Source organism: Elephas maximus, chromosome 14 (assembly GCF_024166365.1).
Source record: "Elephas maximus indicus isolate mEleMax1 chromosome 14, mEleMax1 primary haplotype, whole genome shotgun sequence".
NCBI classification, from domain to species: Eukaryota; Metazoa; Chordata; class Mammalia; order Proboscidea; family Elephantidae; genus Elephas; species Elephas maximus.
In genome coordinates this window covers 95,926,030-95,947,443 of record NC_064832.1, presented here as the reverse complement: position 1 = coordinate 95,947,443, position 21,414 = coordinate 95,926,030, and the positions used below count along the sequence as shown (strand labels likewise).

The 21,414-nt window shown below is 45.9% G+C and overlaps 1 protein-coding gene across 4 annotated transcripts in view; it reads left to right on the top strand.

Moving 5' to 3' along the window:
* The window catches only part of STARD13 (StAR related lipid transfer domain containing 13), a 264,419-nt gene that overhangs the window by 240,327 nt on the left and 2,678 nt on the right, over window positions 1–21,414 (top strand). For all 4 annotated transcript variants that reach the window (XM_049853067.1, XM_049853065.1, XM_049853068.1 and 1 more), the window contains exons 8-13: window positions 4,445–4,643; window positions 8,457–8,667; window positions 9,799–9,913; window positions 11,518–11,739; window positions 13,003–13,220; window positions 19,393–19,569. In XM_049853067.1, the coding sequence (XP_049709024.1) occupies window positions 4,445–4,643; window positions 8,457–8,667; window positions 9,799–9,913; window positions 11,518–11,739; window positions 13,003–13,220; window positions 19,393–19,569 (1,142 nt within the window). The remainder of the gene's footprint in view (window positions 1–4,444; window positions 4,644–8,456; window positions 8,668–9,798; window positions 9,914–11,517; window positions 11,740–13,002; window positions 13,221–19,392; window positions 19,570–21,414) is intronic.

The following is a 21,414-nucleotide window of genomic DNA, read 5'->3' as shown; positions in this document are numbered from 1 at the left end:
TGGCATAAAAGGAGTTTTTCTCTAGCCCCAGGACCTTTTCTCAGGGGCTCTGTACCCTAAGAAGAAGATACCGTACCTACTGTATTCTGGATGCCATCCTCTTCAAGTAACAGAAGACGAACCCAAAATGGCTTAGACAGTAAACCAAAAAGCCAAACCAGTTGCCATCCAGTCTATTTCCATTCATGGTGACCCCATTTCCTATTGTTTAAGCTCAAACAGCAGTCAAGAAATCAAACAACATATTGCCTTGGGCAGATCTACTTCAAAAGATCTCTTTGAAAAAGCAAAGATGTCACCTTGAGGACTAAGGTGAGTCTGACCCAAGCCATGGTGTTTTCAATCGCCTCATATGCATACAAAAGCTGGACAATGAAAAAGGAAGACTGAAGAAGAATTGAGGCCTTTGAATTATGGTGATGGGAAAGAATATTGAATATTCCGTGGACTGGCAAGAAGAACAAACAAATCTGTCTTGGAAGAAGTACAGCCAGAATGCTCCATAGAAGCCAAGATGGCAAGACTTTGTCTCACATACGTTGGACATGTTATCAGGAAGGATCAGTCAGTCCGTAGAGAAGGACATCATGCTTGGAAAAGTAAAGCGTCAGTGAAGAAGAGGAAGACCCTCGGTGAGATGGATTGACACAGTGGCTGCAACAATGGGGTCAAACATAGCAACAACTGTGGGGATGGCGCAGGACCAGGCAGCATTTCATTCTGTTGTACGTGGGTCACTATGAGCCAGAACCAACTCAAGGCATTTAACAGCAGCAAACTCGTGACACGTGGAGTCACCATAAGCTTAAGCAGTAGGAACAGCAAGAAGTCAGGAAGCAGGTGGTTCCAGTCTCTGTTGGTTCCTCTGTGCAGTCATATCTTCCATCTTTCCACTCAGCCATCCTCAACTACTACATTGGGGGTCCACTCTAATGTCAGACTACATTTCCTTTATCAGGAGTCCTCCGGTGAAGCCAACAGTTAACATGCTTGGGTGCAAACCTAAAAATTGGAAGTTCCAGTCCACCCAGAGACACCTCAGAAGAAAGGCCTGGCCATCTACTTCTGATAATATCCAACATTGAAAACCCTACAGACCAGTTCTATTCTGACACACATGGGGTCACTGTAAGTGTGAATCAACTCAGCGACGGGTGTTGATTTTTTATAATGAAGTCCTTGGGTGATGAAATGATAAGCCCTTGGCTGCCAACTGAAAGGACGGAGATTCACGTCTACCCAGAGGCACCTCAGAAGAAAACCCTATGGAGCACAGCTCTACTCTGACACACATGGGGTCGCCATGAGTCAGAGTCAACTCCATGGCAGCTGGTTACTGATTTTATTATGTTTAGGAAAGAGATTTCTTTCTGCACTCCCAGCGAGAACTCCACAGAACCCACAGAATTTCTCACCTCCCTTGGAAGACAGGGGTGGGGTGGGAAGGTTACTAGCAGGATTTGAGGCACAACAAATAAATACCCGATGATCCTCTGGACACCCTGTGAGATCTGAGTTCAAACAAACAGCTCCGAGCTGGCCGCCGAAGTGCTACAGACAAGTCTAATATCATTAAAATAACACTATTTGCTGAAACTAGAGGGAGACTTGGAAAGAGAACAGTACAAGGAAAACCACCCAGGAATGTGTGTGCAGTCAGGCGGTGGACACCCAGAAACAAAGCCAGACAGACGCGGCAGACAAAGAGGACGCAAGCTCTGCAGATGAGCCACAAAAACTTGCCTGTTTCATTCCTTTTATAGTTCCCGATCCAAAGTTCTTCAGTACTAAAAAAAAATCACTAGGAGTCCGTCTCAAACAGAATCGTGCCAACTCGAAAACCACCCCGTTGCCATCCAATCAATTCCAACTCATAGCGACCCTGTAGGACAGAGTACAGCTGCCCCATAGGGCCTCCAAGGTTGTAATCTTTATGGGAGCAGATGCCACATCCTTCTCCTGCAGAGTGGCTGGTGGAGTTTTGAACTGCTGACCTTTCTACTAGCAGTGGAGTGCTTAGCCACTGCGCCACTAGGACTCCCCATACCAGGTCATGTGAGGATAAGTATTTGTGAGTCACACTCAAGAGTTCACCTTCCCGGTATTTAGATCTGAGAACTACAGTGCTGCAGAGGCCTAGGGCACAGTGCCGGGCCAGCTTCCAGGATCAGAAAGATTCTTGTTGTTGTTGGGTGCCATTGAGTCGATTCTGACTCATAGCGACCTTATATGACAGAGTAGAACTGCCCCATAGGGTTTCCAAGGCTGTCATCTTTATGTGAGGAGCCCTGATGGCACAGTGGTTAAGCACTCAGCTGCTAACTGAAAGGTCGGTGGTTCTAACCAACCAGCTGCTCAGTGGGAGAACGATGTGGCCGTCAGCTTCTGTAAAGACTGCAGCCTAGGAAACCCCATGGGGCAGTTCTACCCTGTCCTGTAGGGTTGCTATGAGTCGGAATCGACTCCATGACAACAGGTTTGGCTTTAGAATCTTTACGGGAGGCAATTGCCACATCTTTCTCTGCGGAGCAACTGGTGGGTTTGAACCGCCGACCTTTCGGTTAGCAGCCAAGCACCTTTAACCACTTTGCCGCCAGGTAATGGATATAAACAACCTGAAGATGTGCTCTCACTGTGGTAATAACCCATTTGACAGCCTTGATTTTTCTTTCGACAGTATGTGCTTTCATCCCATGTGGCTTTTTTAATTGCGAAAATATATCTGCAACAAAACACCTGCCACTTCAACACCCCTCACCGGTACAGTTGAGTGACGTTAGTCACCGTCTTCGTGTAGTACGGCATCACCACCCTCCGTTTCCAGGCCTTCCATCGCCCTTGAGAGAAGCTCAGTGTCCCCTAAGCACGTGGAGCTGCTACCAGAGGAAGACAGATGTTCTTTAGGTCATTCATGGAAGGCTACCCAAGTATGGCCAAGTTTTGCATTCTCGAAAACATTCCCAACTTAAAGAATAAAAGAGGAAGTAATTACCATTTTATGGGACAATAGGCCTGATTATCCTGACCTGTGGAATCAGAGTGAGAAGCCTTGGAATGCAAGGAGGCATTACTAAGAATTCTGTTTTTATTGCCACAAAAAAAAAAAAAAAAAGAGTAGCAGGATATAATTTCCCCTTCAGTGCGTTCGGCTGACATGTTCAAAACCCTGAGGGTTCTCCAATTACTTGGAATTCTTCCCTTGCTGCTGCTGCAGTTTGAAAGAATTAGCGTTGCTTCTCCTTTGTTACAAAAGTCAAAAGAGCTTGAGCTGAGAGTGGCTGGGGAGACCACCTGACACTCCCTGCTTCTGGGATAGGAAGGGGATCCCCGGTGGCCACCGCCTGCCTGTCTGGCCACTCAGGAATGTCCACACCTCGCTTTGTGCAAGTGGGCCCACCTGCCAGCCCTTGAGGAATGAGAGAAGTGGACGTTGAGGGTCAAAGCCCCACAGGCGTTTAAAAATAGCAGAAGCCTTATTTCACAACAAGCCGGGGCTTCCAGAAAAGTTCAGTCTTTGTTGGCATCTTGGTTTCCTAGTGCTGCTGTAACAGAGATACCACAGTTGGGGAGCCCTAAGGAAGCGACATGTATTTTCTCACAGTCTAGGTGGCTAAAAAAAAAGGGCACCAGCTCGTCCACTCTGGGGGAAGTCCTTGTCTCAGCTTCTTCTTGGAGATCTCCCTGCGGCATGTATTTTCCCCAGTTCCTCCTTGCTTGCCTCTGTGCCTAATCTGCTCCTTTTATATCTCAAAATCGATTGGTTTAAGACACACCCCACACTGATAGGCCCTCAGTAACAGAACAAAGAAAAGCCCGTTCCCAAATGGAATAACACCCACAGGTATAACAAAATCACACCCGTTGCCCTGGAGCTCCTTCTGACTCATAGCGACCCTACAGGACGGAGTAGAACTGCTCCTTCGAGTTTTCTAGGCTGTAATCTTCATGGCAGCAGACCCCCAGGTCTTTCTCCCGCAGAGCCGCTGGGTCACCAGCCTTTCTGTTGGCAGCCGAGTGCTTAACTCTTTGTGCCACTAGGGCCCCTTAGAGTAGCTATAAGTATGGCTGATGGGTGGCAGGCAGATTCATCAATTATTTGTTGGATAAATGAGTAAAGCAATGAAGTCTACAGTATTATAATAAGTGTTATGTAAGACCTAACACATTGGAAAACAGATCCACCTGTAGTTTCTCGTTTAATCTCCACAGCGGCGCTGTGCAGCAGGCATTATTTTTATCTTCATTTTACAGAAGAACGAAGTGAATGTCCAGAGGGTGACCTGCCCAAAGTGGCTAAGCCAGTCAATCACAGTTACTAGTTTGGATGCAGTTCCAGCTCACCCCATTCTGACCCCATGCCTTCCCCTGGCACCCACGGTGCTCACCCTGGGAGGGTGTCTGGGGAAAGGTGGCCTGGCTGACATGGTCGTGTGGCTTGTTTCAGGTGGGCCTTTTCCGAAAGTCGGGAGTGAAGTCTCGGATCCAAGCATTACGCCAGATGAATGAGAACTTCCCTGAGAACGTCAGCTATGAAGACCAGTCAGCTTACGACGTGGCGGACATGGTGAAACAGTTCTTCCGGGACCTCCCAGAGCCACTCTTCACCAACAAGCTCAGCGACACCTTCCTCCACATTTACCAGTGTGAGTTGACATCTTGTAGATCACCATTCACATGAGGAACCTCAGTGGTGCACTTGCTTGCTATGTCTATCTACCTATCCAGCCAGCCATCCAGCCATCCATCTACTCTCTATCCATCCAACCATTCATCTGTCTACTATCCATCATCTATCCATCATCTATCCATCCATCCATTCATCTATCTACCATCTATCATCTGTCCATCCAGCCATCCATCTACTATCTATCTATCCATCCATCCACCCATTCATCTATCTACTATCATCTAGCCATCCATCCATTTGTCTACCTACCATCTATCATCTAGCCATCCAGCCATCCAGCCATCCATCTACTCTCTATCTATCCATCCATCCACTATCTATCCATCCATCCACCCATCCCTCCATCCATCTACTATCTATGTATCCATCCATCCATCCATCCATCCATCCATCCATCCATCCATCCATCCATCCATCCATCCATCCATCCATCCATCCATCCACTGTCTGTCTGTCTGTCTATCCACAGCCATTCATCCATCCATCCCTCTACCTGCTATCTGTCTAGAGTTCTAATTATACAAGTAATTCATAAATCCATGAAGAAGTATATAAAAGTTATAATCCTCCTCTCCACTCCAGAAGTAACCGTTGTTTACTGAGTCACATGGAAATTTCCAGGCCATTTTTTTCTGCATTCAACAGCAAGATCATCCTTCTCAGTAAGGTTTTGTATAAGATCTAAAATTAACTTTCAGCAAGTTTAAAATATGACGAAGACACATGGAATTTATTTTGTATGTAGGTATTTATTGAAACTTATTTAATTAAAAAAATAATAAGCAATTCCTTGGGATATAGGCAATTCAAAGTCAAATGTATTAAAATGATTCAAAATAAAAAAAAAGTGAAACAAGGTATTTTAACTGGTCAAAAGTAAGCAAACCAAATCAAGGCTTAAGCTTAATTTGAGTAGTCTATACTTGCACTTGGAATTTTTTAAGTGATATTAAACTGATATTTCTCAGCAAAGTCCCTATAATTAAAATAATCATTAAAAATAACAATTATTGATTAAAAAGCACATCTGACTACAAGTAGTTGCAAAGAGGGATATTAGAAACAGACACATGACTCTTTTCTAGATTTCATGTTATAATTAGGACATTTTGTTGGCACAAATCCCAGTTCTTTAGAGAAAAAAAAACAGTTGTCCCATGGACTCTACATTTTTTCAATAAAACATGCCTGGAATGGGCCTCAGTGTGGAGCTGATCCATTTTGGAGAAGATCACTGTAGAGAGTCCTGCCCTCGGTGTGTCCTGCCCTCGGTGTGTATAAAGGGTCCACAGTGTTGCAGGTTCAGAAGGTATTGTCATCAGCACCAGTGGGAAAAACAGCATAAGCTGGTGACCAACTGGGTAAATAATATCATGGCAAAGTGAATAATAAAACCAAACCCGTTGCCATTAATTCCCACTCATAGTGACCCCATGTGACAGAGTAGAACTGTCCCACAGGGTTTCCAAGAAGCAGACTGCCACTTCTTTCTTCCCCAGAACAGTGGGTGGGTTCGAACTGTCAACCTTTCAGTTAGCAGCACCGCCAGGGCTCCTAAGCACAGTGAACAGGTTAATTGATCATATGCAACTCTAGAGCCTAAATGCGGGGAGCTGATGACGTTGTTGCCATGAGCATTGACACTCATTTTTCAGTTATGCCTCCTTTGGCGTTTGGAGTCATCAGACTTGATTCTTTAATGAGCTCTCAGGCTGAGGTTGGCACTAGTCTAAGGCTGAAGCCAGGTTATTTCCACAAGAGAAATGCCTATCACCCTTTCTGAGACTCAATAGCAAGAAACCAGGTCAAACAAAAAGAAGAAAAAAACAGGTGCCATCAAATGGACTCTGCCTCATGGCAGCCACAGGTGTGTCAGAGTAGAACTGTGTTCCATAGGAATTTCAACAGCTGATTTTTCAAAAGTAGATTGCCAGGCCTTTCTTCTGAGGCAGCTCTAGGTGGATGGGGACCTCCAACCCTTTCATGAGCAGCCAAGCATGTTAACTATTGGTGCCGTCCAGGGATTCTACCTGAGCAAACATTTACTGAGCGACATGTGTGCACAGGGCGCCGTGTTGAACACCACAGAGGGCATGGATGGGCAAGACTGACTCTGGAGATCTCACAGCAGAGGGAGATAAGACAAGTACATAAATAACTGCTATACAAGGTTGGAGAAGTTTCATAAGAAAGTTTCCAAAGGAAAAAAAAGTCCAAGGAGGATGAGTTGGGGATGACCTGGTGGAGGACATGACAGCTAAAGGTTGAGGTGTATGGGGTATACATTCTGGGTGCAGCAGATCACACGGGCCTGTCAGGAAATCCAGGGTATCTGTTTGGCTTGCGTGTACGTAAACGTGTAACGCAACACAAAATGGCACTGAAAAATTATCTGGGGACCATGCCAAGGAAGGGCATTGAGTATTTGGGTAAAGAGTTGACACTTGGTTCTCCAGTGCTATTCAAGGACATACCAGGTAGGATACTTTCCACTGTAAAGGCCCAACCAAAAGTCCAGCCAACAGTGGTTTAAGCAATAAGGACATTTTATCATCTCACAAGACAAGAAATCTGGAATTTTAAATAATTCCAGAGCTGGCGAACTCAGCATCTCAACGATGCCAAGGCTGAAGTCAGCCCCTTTGCAATTCTCTTGGCTTCCCGCTACGATCACAAGATGATCACCACAGTATATAATTATCACACCTGCTCAGAATCACGTTCAAAGGCAAGAGGAAGGCTCAAGGGCTTCTCTGTCTCTTTTTAACAGGGAGAAACATCTTGCCGAAGCTCCTAGCATTTTGCTTGGTCCCGCTGGCCAGAAATGGTCCATAGTGTCGTGTTCCCCTAAACCAATCACTAGAAAGGAGAGTGGGATGACTATTTTTCGTTTAGGCCAACATGGTTCGTCTCCTGGAACTAGAGGAGACGTCCGTCTTCCCAGACCAGACCCACTGCAGCCCTTAGCTGCACAAAACGTGTGTTTTCTTGGCAAGGAAGAAGGAGAGAAAGGTTATTAGCAGGCAGCCAACCTTGTGTCTACCGTGGAGTCAGTCATCAGAACTGCTTTTTCTTTGTTGTTGTTGAAAGTGTACACAGCAGAACATGCACCAGCTCAACAGTTTCTGCGTGTACAATACAGGGACACTGATTACATTCTGCAAGTCGGGCAACCATCCTCACCCTTTCCTCAGTTATCCTTCCCCACTTAACACGAACGCACTGCCCCCTAAGTTTCTTCTCTAACCTTTTGAGTTGCTGTTGTCAATTTGATCCCACATAGATAGATCTTAAAAGAGCACAAGGCAAACTTTTTTTTTTTTTTACCAGTTAAGCTAAACGGTTGTCTGGTTTCAACCCAGTGAGCAGGTCTGACTGCTCAGAGCGTGAAAAGCGGGGGGCAGCGTTGTTCCTTTCTGACAGTGCGGCCTAGTGGTTACAACGCTGGGTTGTGGGTTTGCACTTCCGGGGTTCCGATCCCAGCTCTGCCTCTTGCTACCTGTGAGCCTAACACTGTGGCTGCTTCTTTGTTCCTCTGTCTCCTGCTCTCCCACATCAGGACACTAAGGGTGTCTGCTGACCTCACAGAGTCTCAGAGGCCTGAGAAGATTGGTGACAGGCACTTGACCTGTGCCTGCATGAATGTGTACACACTCAGTGGGCGTTGACCCCTGTTGTCTCACCTGTCTCTGAGTGTGTCCTGGCCGCCAGGGAGACTGGCTCTTTCTGCGGCGCTTCCTCTAATGACCTGGCCCCCGCTTTTCCTCAGACGTCCCCAAAGAGCAGCAGCTGCAGGCAGTGCAGGCCGCCATCTTGCTGCTGGCTGACGAGAACAGGGAGGTCCTCCAGACACTGCTGTGCTTCCTCCATGATGTCGTCAGCTTGGTGCAGGAGAATCAGATGACACCCATGAACCTGGCCGTGTGTCTGGCCCCCTCCCTTTTTCATCTTAATTTATTGAAGAAAGAAAGCTCTCCAAGGTGGGTTTCCCTCAGCAACGCAGTAATCTCTTACCAGGCGTTCCCACAGAGATACCCAGCTGCCATCGAGTGAGCTCCGACTCGTGGTGACCCCGTGTGTGTAGAGTAGAGCTGTGCCCCATTCGGTTTTCGTGGCTGTGACCTTTCTTCTGAAGCACCTCTGGGTCGATTCGAGCTGCCACCCTTTTGGTTAGTAGTCGAGCACTTAACCATTTGTACCACCCAGGGACTAAGTTATTAAAAAGGAAAAAATTCCATGCTGTGTTTCTGCTTGAGGATTTGTCAACACTCATGTTATGACAGAGAATGTCTCAAGGCAGCCTGATTCCCGTGGCTCACATTCATAGATTTACCATGTTATCACCACGTTGACAATGTCTTTGATGATCCAGGAAGCCTGAGGAGTTTCGTTTGTGTGAGTGGGAAGGGGAAAAAAAGAAAGTAGCATTTTATAATCTCTAATAAAAGGGGTCTGTTGAAGACCAGGAGCCCTGGTGGCACAGTGGTTAAGAGCTCAGCTGCTAACCCAAAGGTCGGCAGTTCAAATCCGCCAGCCGCTCCTTGGAAACCCTGTAGGGGAGTCCTGCCCTGTCCTGTAGGGTCGCTATGAGTCCTTGGAAACCCTGTAGGGGAGTCCTGCCCTGTCCTGTAGGGTCGCTATGAGTCCTTGGAAACCCTGTAGGGGAGTCCTGCCCTGTCCTGTAGGGTCGCTATGAGTCCTTGGAAACCCTGTAGGGGAGTCCTGCCCTGTCCTGTAGGGTCGCTATGAGTCCTTGGAAACCCTGTAGGGGAGTCCTGCCCTGTCCTGTAGGGTCGCTACGAGTCGGAATCAACTCCACAGCAAACGGTTTTGCGTTTTGTTTTTTTGGTTTGTTTAAGACCAAAGTACCTTCCGTTAAGTGGTTTCAAGCTTTAAGAAGCAGGTGAACAACCAGCAGGTATTCCTGCCCTTGTCCCTTCCCAGGGAGTTTAGATCGAGCTGTCAGACCCCAGCCTGGCCCAGGGCATCTGTGATGCATGGTCGTTGTTTTTATGTGGAGATGAGAGAGTGTGGACCCTGAGCCGCAGCTGGGTACGCAGAGAAAACACAAGGGTTTCCTGTCTGCTTGTGACGCTCGTATTCTATTACAGAGTCATACAGAAGAAGTACGCCACGGGGAAGCCAGACCAGAAGGACCTCAACGAGAACCTGGCCGCTGCGCAGGGGCTGGCCCACATGATCGTGGAGTGCGACCGGCTGTTTGAGGTGCGCAAAAGGCTCTCACTGTCTTTCTTAAGCTTCTAGAACTAGAGAAGACGCTTGCTGGGGTGGCCACCCGTGTGGCCTGTGTTTGTTTACTCCTGATTTTGTGACGATAAGACTTTTGGTAGCTGTGGTCTTTGCCCCCAGCACATGTACAGTCAGCTTCAAGATGCTGAGGGTTACCATGATGGTGGTTTTCACCAAATCAGTTGTATCATCTTTGGTTGCCAGGTTCGAGGCCAATCTACCAATTATGTTATGTTTGACTTTACCTCGGGACTTGATTAGGTGCCGTGTCTGTGTGTGTGTGCGTGAGCTCACGAATACAGCCAGAGGGATGTTAAAGAAGTGAGTGGACTGGACTTGGGGCATACTTTTTGTGGTAGAATTGGCATTTGTACATGGGCAAAGTGTGCTAAAAAGGTAAGGCTCCTTGAAAGAGAGGACAGCAAGATTTTGCCTCACATACTTTTGGACATGTTGTCAGGAGGGACCAGTCCCTGAAGAAGGATATCATGCTTGGTAAAGTAGAGGGTCAGTGAAAAAGAGGAAGACCCTCAATGAGTTGGATTGACACAGTGGCTGTAACGATGGGCTCAAGCTTAACGAACGATTGTGAGGATGGCACAGGACCTGGCAGTGTTTCAGTGAGTCGAAGACGACTCCATGGCACCTAACAACAACAATAACAACATTTTGAAGTCATATTTAATGTTTCAATTAACAGGTCTGTTTGTCTCTATTGACAGCTAGTAAAACCTTCTGAGCCCACATGTTGCCAAAATGAAAAAAAATACATTCGAAGTAAAATCGAAGGCAATTGGAAAGGATGAATGGGAAGTCATTGCAGTGTTTGAATAATACAGTAAAACCTGTGAAAGCCGAACCCTGTTTAAGGCAGAAACCTGTCAGACAAGGAAAACTTAAATATTTTCCACTAACAGAGAGTAACAAAAGTGATAAGACTTCACCCTGTCAAAGGCGGAAAACTTGTGAGACCTGGAAAAACAAGGCAGTCTTGTCGAGGTCTGGCTCTCAAAGGTGTCACTGTAAATAAAACCTCAGAAATACGCTTGTACTTCCTGACCTTGAGAAGGCGCCTCCCACCCTGGGCATGGATCTTCAGCAAACGTCTCTTCCCCTGTGGCACAAGCCTGTTGCTTATACCTCGCAGTTGTTAGGTGCTATCAAGTTGGTTCCAACTCACAGCAACCCTGTGTACAACAGAATGAAACACTACGCAGTCCTGCACCATCCTCACAGCTGTTGCTATGTTTGAGCCCATCGTTGTGACCACTGTGTCAGTCCATCTCTTTGAGGGACTTCCTCTTTGTCACTGACCTTCTACTTTACCAAGCATGATGTCCTCCAGAGACTGGTCCCTCCTGATAATATGTCCAAAGTGTGTGAGACAAAGTCTCACCATCCTTGCTTCTGAGGAGCATTCTGGCTGTACTTCTTCCAAGACAGATTTGTTTGTTCTTCTGGCAGTCCATGGTGTCTTCAGTGGTCTTCATGTGTTGTTGTTGGTGAAATGACTTTGCTTTCTTTATTAGTCTCAGCATTTCTTCAACTCTGTGTGACTTTCTGTGCATCTGTTGGTTCAGGTCCCTCATGAGATGATAGCACAGTCACGAAGCTCATACATGGAGGCTGAAATCCATTCTCCAACTCTGGAAGACCTGGGGAAGCATCTGGAGGAGAGCGGAGCGACGTTCCATGCGTACCTGGAGCATCTGGTCCAGGGCCTCCAGAAAGAAGCCAAGGAGAAGTTCAAAGGATGGGTCATCTGTCCCAGTATAGACAATACAGACCTTGCTTTCAAAAAGGTGATCTCAGGGCTTGGAAAAAAGTACCCCCCAGAGGCCCACTCTAACCACCAGGGACCTTTTTTTTTCTTTCAATAGTCCCTGGATGGCTCAAATGGTTAAGTGCTCAGCTGCTAACCAAAAGGCTGGTGGGTCGAGTCCAACCAGAGGCACCTTGGAAGAAAGGCCTGGTGATCTACAGATAGCCCTGACTTACAAGGAGGTTCTGTTCTGACAATTCCATCAGAAGTCAGTTCTGACATTAAGTTGAATACCTCTTTTTTTTTGTTTGTTTTCATTATTATTACCTTTTATTATCCGTATCTTTATAAATCTGATCTTTATTTGTCTTTGGGGGTTGGAAACATTACATATAAACTTATTGATAATTTTAATACATACATAAAAAAATACATCAAAAAAAAAAAACCATGGTAACTGGGGCTCGTCATAACTCAAATACGTGAGTCGGGGACCACCTGTACTTACAAAAGGTTGCACCCTTGAAAACCCTATGGAGCGCCGTTCCACTCTGGACACACGGGGTCACCATGAGTCAGAAGGGACTTGACAGCAACTGATTGGTTTTGGTTCTGTATACAGGGTAGCCGCACGAACAGTGTAGGCGCATAAACAGGTAAAACACCAGCCTGGAGACTGTGAGGCACCCCTGTCCCAAATAATAAAAATACAGACCATGGAGCCAGGCTGCTTGGATCCCAGTCCTGTCTCTGCCACTTAGCTGTGTGATCCTGGGCCACTCACATGCCTCCCTGTGCCTCAGTTTTCTCCTTTGTGAAATGGGCAGGATGATAGTATCACTGTCAGAAAACCAGTTGCCATCCAGTCAATGGTGTGTGTGTCAGAGCACAACTGTGCTCCATGGAGTTTTCAATGGCTGATTGTTCGGAAGTAGATAGCCAGGCCTTTCTTCCAAGGCACCTCTGCGTGGATTCAAACCTCCAACTTTTCAGGTAGCAGCTGAGCGCATTAACTGTTTGCAGCATCAAGACTCCTCACTATCAGAGAAGGGCTGTTTAAAAACCAAATGGGTTAGGGCGGCGCCTGCGGCGTAGTAACCACTGTGTGTGTGAGTGGTGGGGCTTGGGGTTATTTATTATTATTTTAAGCATCAAGGATTAACATTTTTTAATTTTAAAACTGAGGCACGCAGAATCAGTTTCAAGTTACATAACTGGTGGCTTTTTGAATGCCCGAAGAGGCACAGTGGGTTTCTGTGGACCGGGTCACCTCTGAGCAGCTCTTGGGCAATATCCTCCCTAGGTGGGCGACAGGCACCCGCTGAAGCTGTGGAAGGCATCTGTGGAGGTGGAAGCACCCCCCTCGGTCGTCCTGAACCGGGTGCTGAGAGAGCGGCACCTCTGGGATGAGGACTTTGTGCAGTGGAAGGTGGTGGAAGCGCTGGACAAGCAAACGGAGGTCTACCAGTATGTGCTGAACAGCATGCCCCCCCACCCGTCCAGGGACTTCGTGGTCCTCAGGTAAGCCTGGGTTGTGTGGTGCTGTGCACCCAGGGCGCAGGAGAGATGCAGTTCAGGCGCTTCACCGTTCCACCCCCTAAATTCACGCTCCACTCCCCACAGCCGGGCGACTTCCCCCCAGGAGAGCTTGCCGCCTTTCTGCTGACTTCCTGCCTCTGTCACCCAGTTCACAGCTCTGCCTGCCGGGGCTCTTTCATGGCCCCACTCAGGTGGTGCACACATTTTATTAAAAAATATATATATATATTTTATTAGGCTATAAATATTGCTCGTTTCCTCAAAACAGAGGCCCAAGAATAGCTGCCGTTTGTCCCGTTGCATTTGCTGCCAAATTCAGCCAATTGAGCCTGACTGGCTCTTTTTGCCCTAATTTTTCCTTGCCCCCGCCCACCACCCCCAGGAAAGCACGTCTTCAGTTTGTGTTACTCTCGAGATTTGAGTGTTATACGAACTCCTTTGTGTGAACATAAATGCTCACAGCTAGTTGTTGAGGATGGAGCTGTGGCACAGCCTGGAAGGCCTGGAGCCAGGTGGGACTCTCGAATGTGCACAGATTCCAGGATCTGACAGGCATGCTGACTCTGTCTGCTGTTGAAATACCGCTTCTGATTGATCCCTGGGTTGGGTTCCAGACCCCTGCTGTCTGGGTGTGGAATGCGATGTCCCACCCTCGTTTTGAAGTTGGTGCAGTAGAAACGGGATGCTAAGTCAGTATTCCATCAGGAAGAATATCAATGGAGGCTACCAAAGAACTTGAATAAAATGTAATTAGAGCAATATATCTTTTTTCTTTGTTTTTGGTGAAAATATACACAGTCATACACCATTTCAACAATTTCTACATGTACAACTCAGTGACATTGATCATTCTTCAAGTTGTGCCAACGTTCTCGCTATCCTTCTCCGAATTGTTTCATCACCATTGACTTAAACTCACTGCCCCCTAAGCTTCTCATCTAACCTTTCGAGTTGCTGTTGTCAATTTGATCCCATATAGATAGTTCTTTAAAAGAGTACCATGCTCAAGGCGGACATACTCTACTTATTAAGATAAACTAACTTTCGGTTCAAAGAAGTCTTCAGCTAACGGTTTTGGTTCAAAGTTTAAAGTTTAAAGATTATCTCGGGGCAATGGTTTCAGGGTTTTATCCAGCTCATATGGCTCCAGAAAGTATGGATTCCATTGAGAATTTGAAATTCTCTTCTGCATTTTTCCCCCTTTGGATCAGGATTCTTCTACAGCCTCTTTGATCAAAACGATCAGGACTGGTAGGCAAGCACCATCCAGTTCTTTTCTATATTGATTACTGATAACAAACAAGCACTTTCTCCCCTCAGAGATTAGCAGTGTAAAAGGAATGACTAGTGAAATTGCCAAATGGATATTTAAAATACTTTCTCCATGAGATTAGTTTTGGTGACAAACTAAAGGTTGCTTTTCACAAGGGATTATGCCTTTGGAATTGGTCTTGGTACCTTGACTTTTATTTATTTACTTTTTTCTGGTTCATCATTACGTACTATTTTATTTATTTATTTTATAATTAAGCTTTAGGTGAAAGTTTACAGGTCAAGTTAGTTTCTCATTCAAAAATCTATACACATATTGTTTTGTGACATCAGTTGCAGTCCTCAAAAGGTGACAGCACCCTCCCTCTTTCCACATTGGGTCCAGGTTTCCTGTCCTTCTCCCCTTGCTCTTGGGTAGGAGTTGCCCATTTCGTCTAGTATATTTGATTGAACTAAGAAGCACGAAGCACGTTTCTCACATGTGTTATTGTGTGTTTTATAGGCCTATCTAATCTTTGTCAGAAAAGTGGGCTAGCAGGGTGTCCAAGGGCCATAGTCTTGAGGGTTTCACCAGTCTTTGTCAAACCTGGAGACCTGGTCTGTTTTTGTGAATTTGAATTTTGTTCTACATTTTTCTCCTGCTCTGTCCAGAACCCTCTGTTGTGATTCCTGTCAGAGCTATCAGTGGTAGTAGCTGGGTACCATCTAGTTCTTCTGGGCTCAGGCTAGCGGAGGCTGTGGTTCATATGGTCCATTAGTTCTTTGGACTAATGTTTTCCTTCTGCCTTTGGTTTTCTTCATTCCCCTTTGCTCCAGATGGGATGGAATCAATAGATATATCTTAGTGGCCACTCACAAGCTTTTAAGACCCCAGATTCTACTCACCAAAATAGGATGTAGAAAATTTTCTTCATGAGCTATGTTATGCCAGTTGACCTAGATGTCCACCAATACTCTGGCCCCAGCCCTCCACCCCAACAACATGGTCCCTCAAGGTGTTTGGTTGTGCCTAGGAAACGTCTATGACTTTGCCTTGGTCAAGTTGTGCTGGTGTCCCCTATATTGTGTGTTGTCTTTCCCTTCACCAAAGTTGACACTAGTCTATTGTCTAGTTAGTGAGTTCTCCCCACCCACCTCCTTGTAACCATTAAAGAATGTTGTTTTCTGTGTGTTAACTTTTTCTTGAGTTTTTATAATAGTGGTCTCATACAGTATTTGTCCTTTTGTGATTGACTTATTACACTCAGCATAGTGCCCTCCAGATTCATCCATGTTGTGAGATGTTCTGCAGATTCATCATTGTTCTTTATGCACAGTATTCCATTGTGTGTATATACCATAATTTGTCCATTCATCTGTTGATGGACACTTAGATTGTTTCCATCTTTTTGCTGTAGTGAACAATGCTGCAGTGAACATGGATGTGCCTATGTCTATTTGCTTGACCTCTCTTATTTCCCTAGGATATATTTCTAGGAGTAGGATTACTGGATTGTATGGTATTTCTATTTCTAGCTTTTTAAGGAGTTGTCATATCTTCTTCCATAGTGTTTGTACCATTTTACATTCCTACCAGCAGTGCATAAGAGTTCCAATCTCCATGCAACTTCTCCAGCATTTATTATTTTCTGTTGTTTCCTTTTTTTTTTTTTTAATTAGTGGAGTATTGTCTGGGAAAAATAGTATCTCATTGTAGTTTTGATTTACATTTCTCTAATGGCTAATGAACATGAGGATTTCCTCATGTGTAAGCTAGCTGCTGCTTTGGTGAAGTGCCTGTTCATATCCTTTGCCCATTTTTTTTATTGGATTATTTGTCTTTTTGTTGTTGAAGTATTCTATGAATTTTAGAGATTAGACCCCTGTCAAGTATTTTGTAGCCAAAAACTTTTTCCCAGCCTGTAAGTTCTCTTTTTACTCTTTGGGTAAAGTCTTTTGGTAAGCATAGCTGTTTGATTTTTGGGAGCTCCCAGTTATCTAGTTTCTCTTCTGGTGTTTGTACGTTGTTAGTTATGGTTTGTATACTATTTATGCCATGTATTAGGGCCCCTAGCATTGTCCCTATTTTTTCTCCCATGATCTTTATTGCTTTAGGTTTTATATTTAGGGCTTTGATCTATTTTGAGTTAGTTTTTGTACATGGTGTGAGGTATGGGTCCTGTTTCATTTTTTCACAGGTGGACATCCAGTTATGCCGGCACCATTGTTAAAAAGACTGTCTTTTCCCCATTTAACAGATTTTGGCCCTTTGTCAAATATCAGCTGCTATAGTTGGATAGATTTACATCTGGGTTCTCAATTCTGTTCCATTGGTCTGTGTATCTGTTGTTGTACCAGTACCAGGCTGTTTGGACTACTGTGGTGGTATAGAAGGTTCTGAGATGAGGCAATGTGAGGCCTCCTACTTTGTTGTTTATCCAGGACCTCTTTCCTTTCCACATAAAGTTGGTGATTAGTTTTACCATCTCGTTAAAGAATACTATCGGAATTTGGGTTGATACTCAAGTACCTTGACTTTTAAGGGTTGATTTTCTCTTAATTATATGGTTCTCTTGGAGCCCTGGTGGCGCAGTGGTTGAGAGCTTGGCTGCTAACCAAAAGGTCAGCAGTTCGAATCTACCAGCCGTTCCTTGGAAACCCTTCAGGGCAGTTCTACTCTGTCATACGGGGTCGCTGTGAATCGGAATCAACTTAATGGCACCTAAGAACAACAACATGCTTGGATAGTTCAGGAACAAGGAACTCACTGCCTCCAGAGACAGCCCACTCCATGTGTGGTGACACACACAGTTAGACAGCTATTGTCTATACGGAAGTAAAGCATACCTTCTGGAGCCCATTAGACGAAATTTACTTCTCTCACTCAAGAGCCACTCAGGTACTTGAAGGGAGCCCTGGTGGTGCAGTGGCTGAGTGCTCAGCTGCAAACCTAAAGGTCAGCAGTTTGAATTCACAAATCAATCTGTGGGGGAAAGATGTGGCAGTCTGCTTCCATAAATGTTGTTGTTGTTGTTGTTGTTGTTAGGTGCTGTTGAGTCAGTTCCTACTCATAGCAATCCTATGTACAACAGAATGAAACACTGCCTGGTCCTGAGCCATTCTCACAATCTTTGTTATGCTCGAGTCCGTTGTTGCAGCGACTGTCTCGGTCCATCTCATTGAGGATCTTCCTCTTTTTTGCTGACCCTCTACTTTACCATGCATGAGGTCCTTCTTCAGGGATTACCCCTCCTGATAATATATCCAAAGTACATTAGACAAAGTCTCACCATTCCTCCCTTCTAAGGAGCATTTTGGCTGTACTTCTTCTCAGACATATTTGTTCATTCTTCTGGTAGTCCATGATATTTTCATTATTCTTCACCAACACCATAATTCAAAGGCATCAATTCTTCTTTGGTCTTCCTTATTCATTGTCCAGCTTTCACATGCATATGAGGTGACTGAAAACACCATGGCTTGGTTCAGGTGCACCTTAGTCCTCAAGGTGACATCTTTGCTTTTGAACACTTTAAAGAGGTCTTTTGCAGCAGATTTGCCCAATGCAATGTGTCATTTGATTTCTTGACTGCTGCTTCCATGGGTGTTGATTGTGGATCCAAGTAAAATGAAATCCTTTACAACTTCAATGTTTTCTCCATTTAGCATGATGTTGCTTATTGGTCCAGTTGTGAGAATTTTTGTTTTCTTTATGTTAAGGTGTAATCCATACTGAAGGCTGTAGTCTTTGATCTTCATCAATCAATGCATATTACAGCCTTGGAAACCCTATGGGGCAGTTCTACCCTGTGACGGGGGGCCACTATGAGTTATAATCACCTTGACAGCAACAGGCGTCAGATACTTGAAGGTAGCTAGGGGGCCCCACTGTGTTTTCTTCAACGTGAACACCACTGGTTGGTTTATCCTGTCAGACTTGAATCAAGCATCCCCTCCTCCAGGTCACCTCCCCCACCTGTGCCCCATCCCCAGAGTGATCCCAGAGTGTCTGGACCCACGGTGCACCCACGTTCTGTTTGAGCAGCTATGCCTCTTGCGGGCTGGGCCTCTCCTGTGTCCTCAGTGCCACCTTCCCAGCGCCCAGCTGGCCACCTGCTCAATAGACATTTGTTGAATGAATTGAATGAATGAATCCTAATTCCAGCTGTACAAGGCCACCTCTTCAATACGGCAGGAGCCTCCCCAGCATCACCTTGGAGAGCTGCGAGACCATTCCTGGCGTCCAGGCCCAAGAGCCGACACTCTTCTTTTCAACTGCATTGTTCAAGCTTTACATGCACTTAAGGAAGGAAACCATTCAACAGCAACAACCAACCAGATGCCATTGAGTTGATTCTGACTCCTGGCAACCCCATGTGTGTCAGAGGGTTTACAATGACTGATTTTTAGGAAGTAGATCACCCAGTTTTTCTTCTGAGGAACCTCTGGGTGGACGTGAAGCTTCAGCCTTTCCAATAGCAGTCAAGCATGTTAACTGTTTGTACCCCCAGGGACTACATGGAAACCATTCCAAACCAAACCAAAACAAACCCATTGCCATCAAGTCAATTTTGACTCACAGCAACCCCGTGTGATAGGGTAGAACTGCCCCATACAGTTTCCTAGGCTGTAATCTTTATGGAACAGATTGCCAGGTCTTTCACCCATGGAGCCGCTGGTGGGTTCAAACCCCCAGCCTTTCGGTTAGCAGCTGAATGCTTAACCACTGCACCACCATTGCTCCTTTGGAAACCATTACCGTTATCCAAATAACTATGATTGGAGTCTGAGCCTAGGCATCGGGCAGGAAACGTGAGCATCCACCTCAGCCCAAGCTCAGGCTTCTCTGTGTGTCTTGGCCGTGACTTGGCCATCACTGTGCTGTGTGGGTTGTTTGCCGCAGGACCTGGAGGACGGATCTGCCCAAAGGGATGTGCACCTTGGTGTCCATGTCAGTGGAGCATGAGGAAGCCCAGCCGATGGGTGGCGTGCGTGCAGTCGTGATGGACTCTCAGTACCTGATAGAGCCATGCGGCTCCGGGAAGTCGAGACTGACCCACATCTGCAGGGTCGACCTCAAGTAAGTATGAACTAGGAGGACTGCTGCTGTGGGCGAGTGTGTGAATTGGCTCACATGGCGCATTCATGAGGATCCTGCTTTTCACCCCTAACTTCTTTTCTTCTTTATAATAATAATAATGTATTGGCATATTTAAGGAGTCCTGGTGGCACAGTGGTTAAGTGCTCGGCTGCTAACCCAAAAGTCAGTGGTTCAAACCACCAGCCACTCCACGGGAGAAAGATGTGGCAGCCTGCTCCCATAAAGGTTACAGCCTTGGAAACCGTACAGGGCAGTTCTACTGTGTCCTGTAGGGTCACTATGAGTCGAAATCGGGTGTGGTTTTGGTTTGATTATTGGCTTATTTAGCTGGAAATTCTGGGAAGATTTTATTTCAGGCCCTCACAGAACCAACCGCTCAAGCAGTGTCATCAGAAATGTCCCTCTGTGTCAGCTTCAGGCTTAGACAAGCCCTAGTAGGGGGGTGGTTGACGAATGTTTGATGACTCCTGGCAGCTCCCACGGCCTTAGCACCATCATTAGTCAAGTGCCTACCAAGTGTTTGGTGTGCCAACTTGGAATTCCACATACTATATCCTTGACCCGAGAGGCCCCCTTTCCAGAGCAGGTGATGCCCTGAGCACTGGTCCTAGCACCTACCCCACCACCTTGCTGCCTGTTGAAGGCACTGGCTCTCAGTGATACTTGGCATTGTTGGGGGGCCAACATCCCTCAAGATGTTGGGATACACAGTGCATGCACACACATACATGAACACACACACACTCATGTACGTGTGGAAACGGTGCACTCATACATGCACACATGCACCTGTGCACACATGCACACATATACATGAACATACTCATATACACATGAAAACATGGTGCACTCATCCATGCACATGTGCACATACGCACACACGCACATGAACACACACTCATACACATGAAAACATAGTGCACTCATACACACGTTCACCTATGCCCACACACACACAAATACACTCATATACACATGAAAACAGTGCACTCACCCATGCACATGTGCACATATGCACACACGTGCGCACACATGTGAACACATACACTCAATACACATGAAAACATGGTGCCCTCACCCGTGCACACATGCACATATGCCCATATGCACACACATACAGACTCACACATGCATACGTGGTTGTTATGGGTGCTGACACTGTGCTCCATTTGAGTAGAATACATGGACTGGAACCACAGTACTGTCATTTTATATCATTTGCACTTTTCCTTAATTGCCGTTAGCAGGCTTCCATACGCGATTACTTATGGCTCTCCCAGCTCTCTTCTCCCCTTTTCAAAATTCCTGACTTTTCCCCTCCAGCCCTTGGCGCTTTTTTTATTTTCATTTTAGAAGTCCCTGGGTGGTGCAGACAGTTCACACGCTTGGCTGCCAACCGAAAGAAAAGTTAGCGGTTTGGGTCCACCCAGAAGTGCATCAGAAGAAAGGCCTGGCAATCTGCTTCTGAAAGCTCACAGCCACTGAGCATCTGTGCAGCACAGTTCTGCTCTGACACGTGAGGGGCCCCAGGAGTCTCCATCGACTCCACGCGACAGGTTTATTTTGCTGTTGTCTCCACTACATCTCCGTGCTTCTTGCAGGGAGCAAGCACAAGCAGTAGCCCGTAGTGGACACTCAGTAATTCTAAGTGCCCTTCTCTTGTATTTCTTTGATGCCTGCGTCCTTTTGCTGACCTCTGCACTCACCCTTCTTCAGGAAGAAATGCACTTGAACCCAGCTTTTTGATGACATTCATTAGGCTGAACCAGAGATTTGGTCTGGGGAGATATTTACCGATTTATCTCAGTAAATTATCCATTTAGT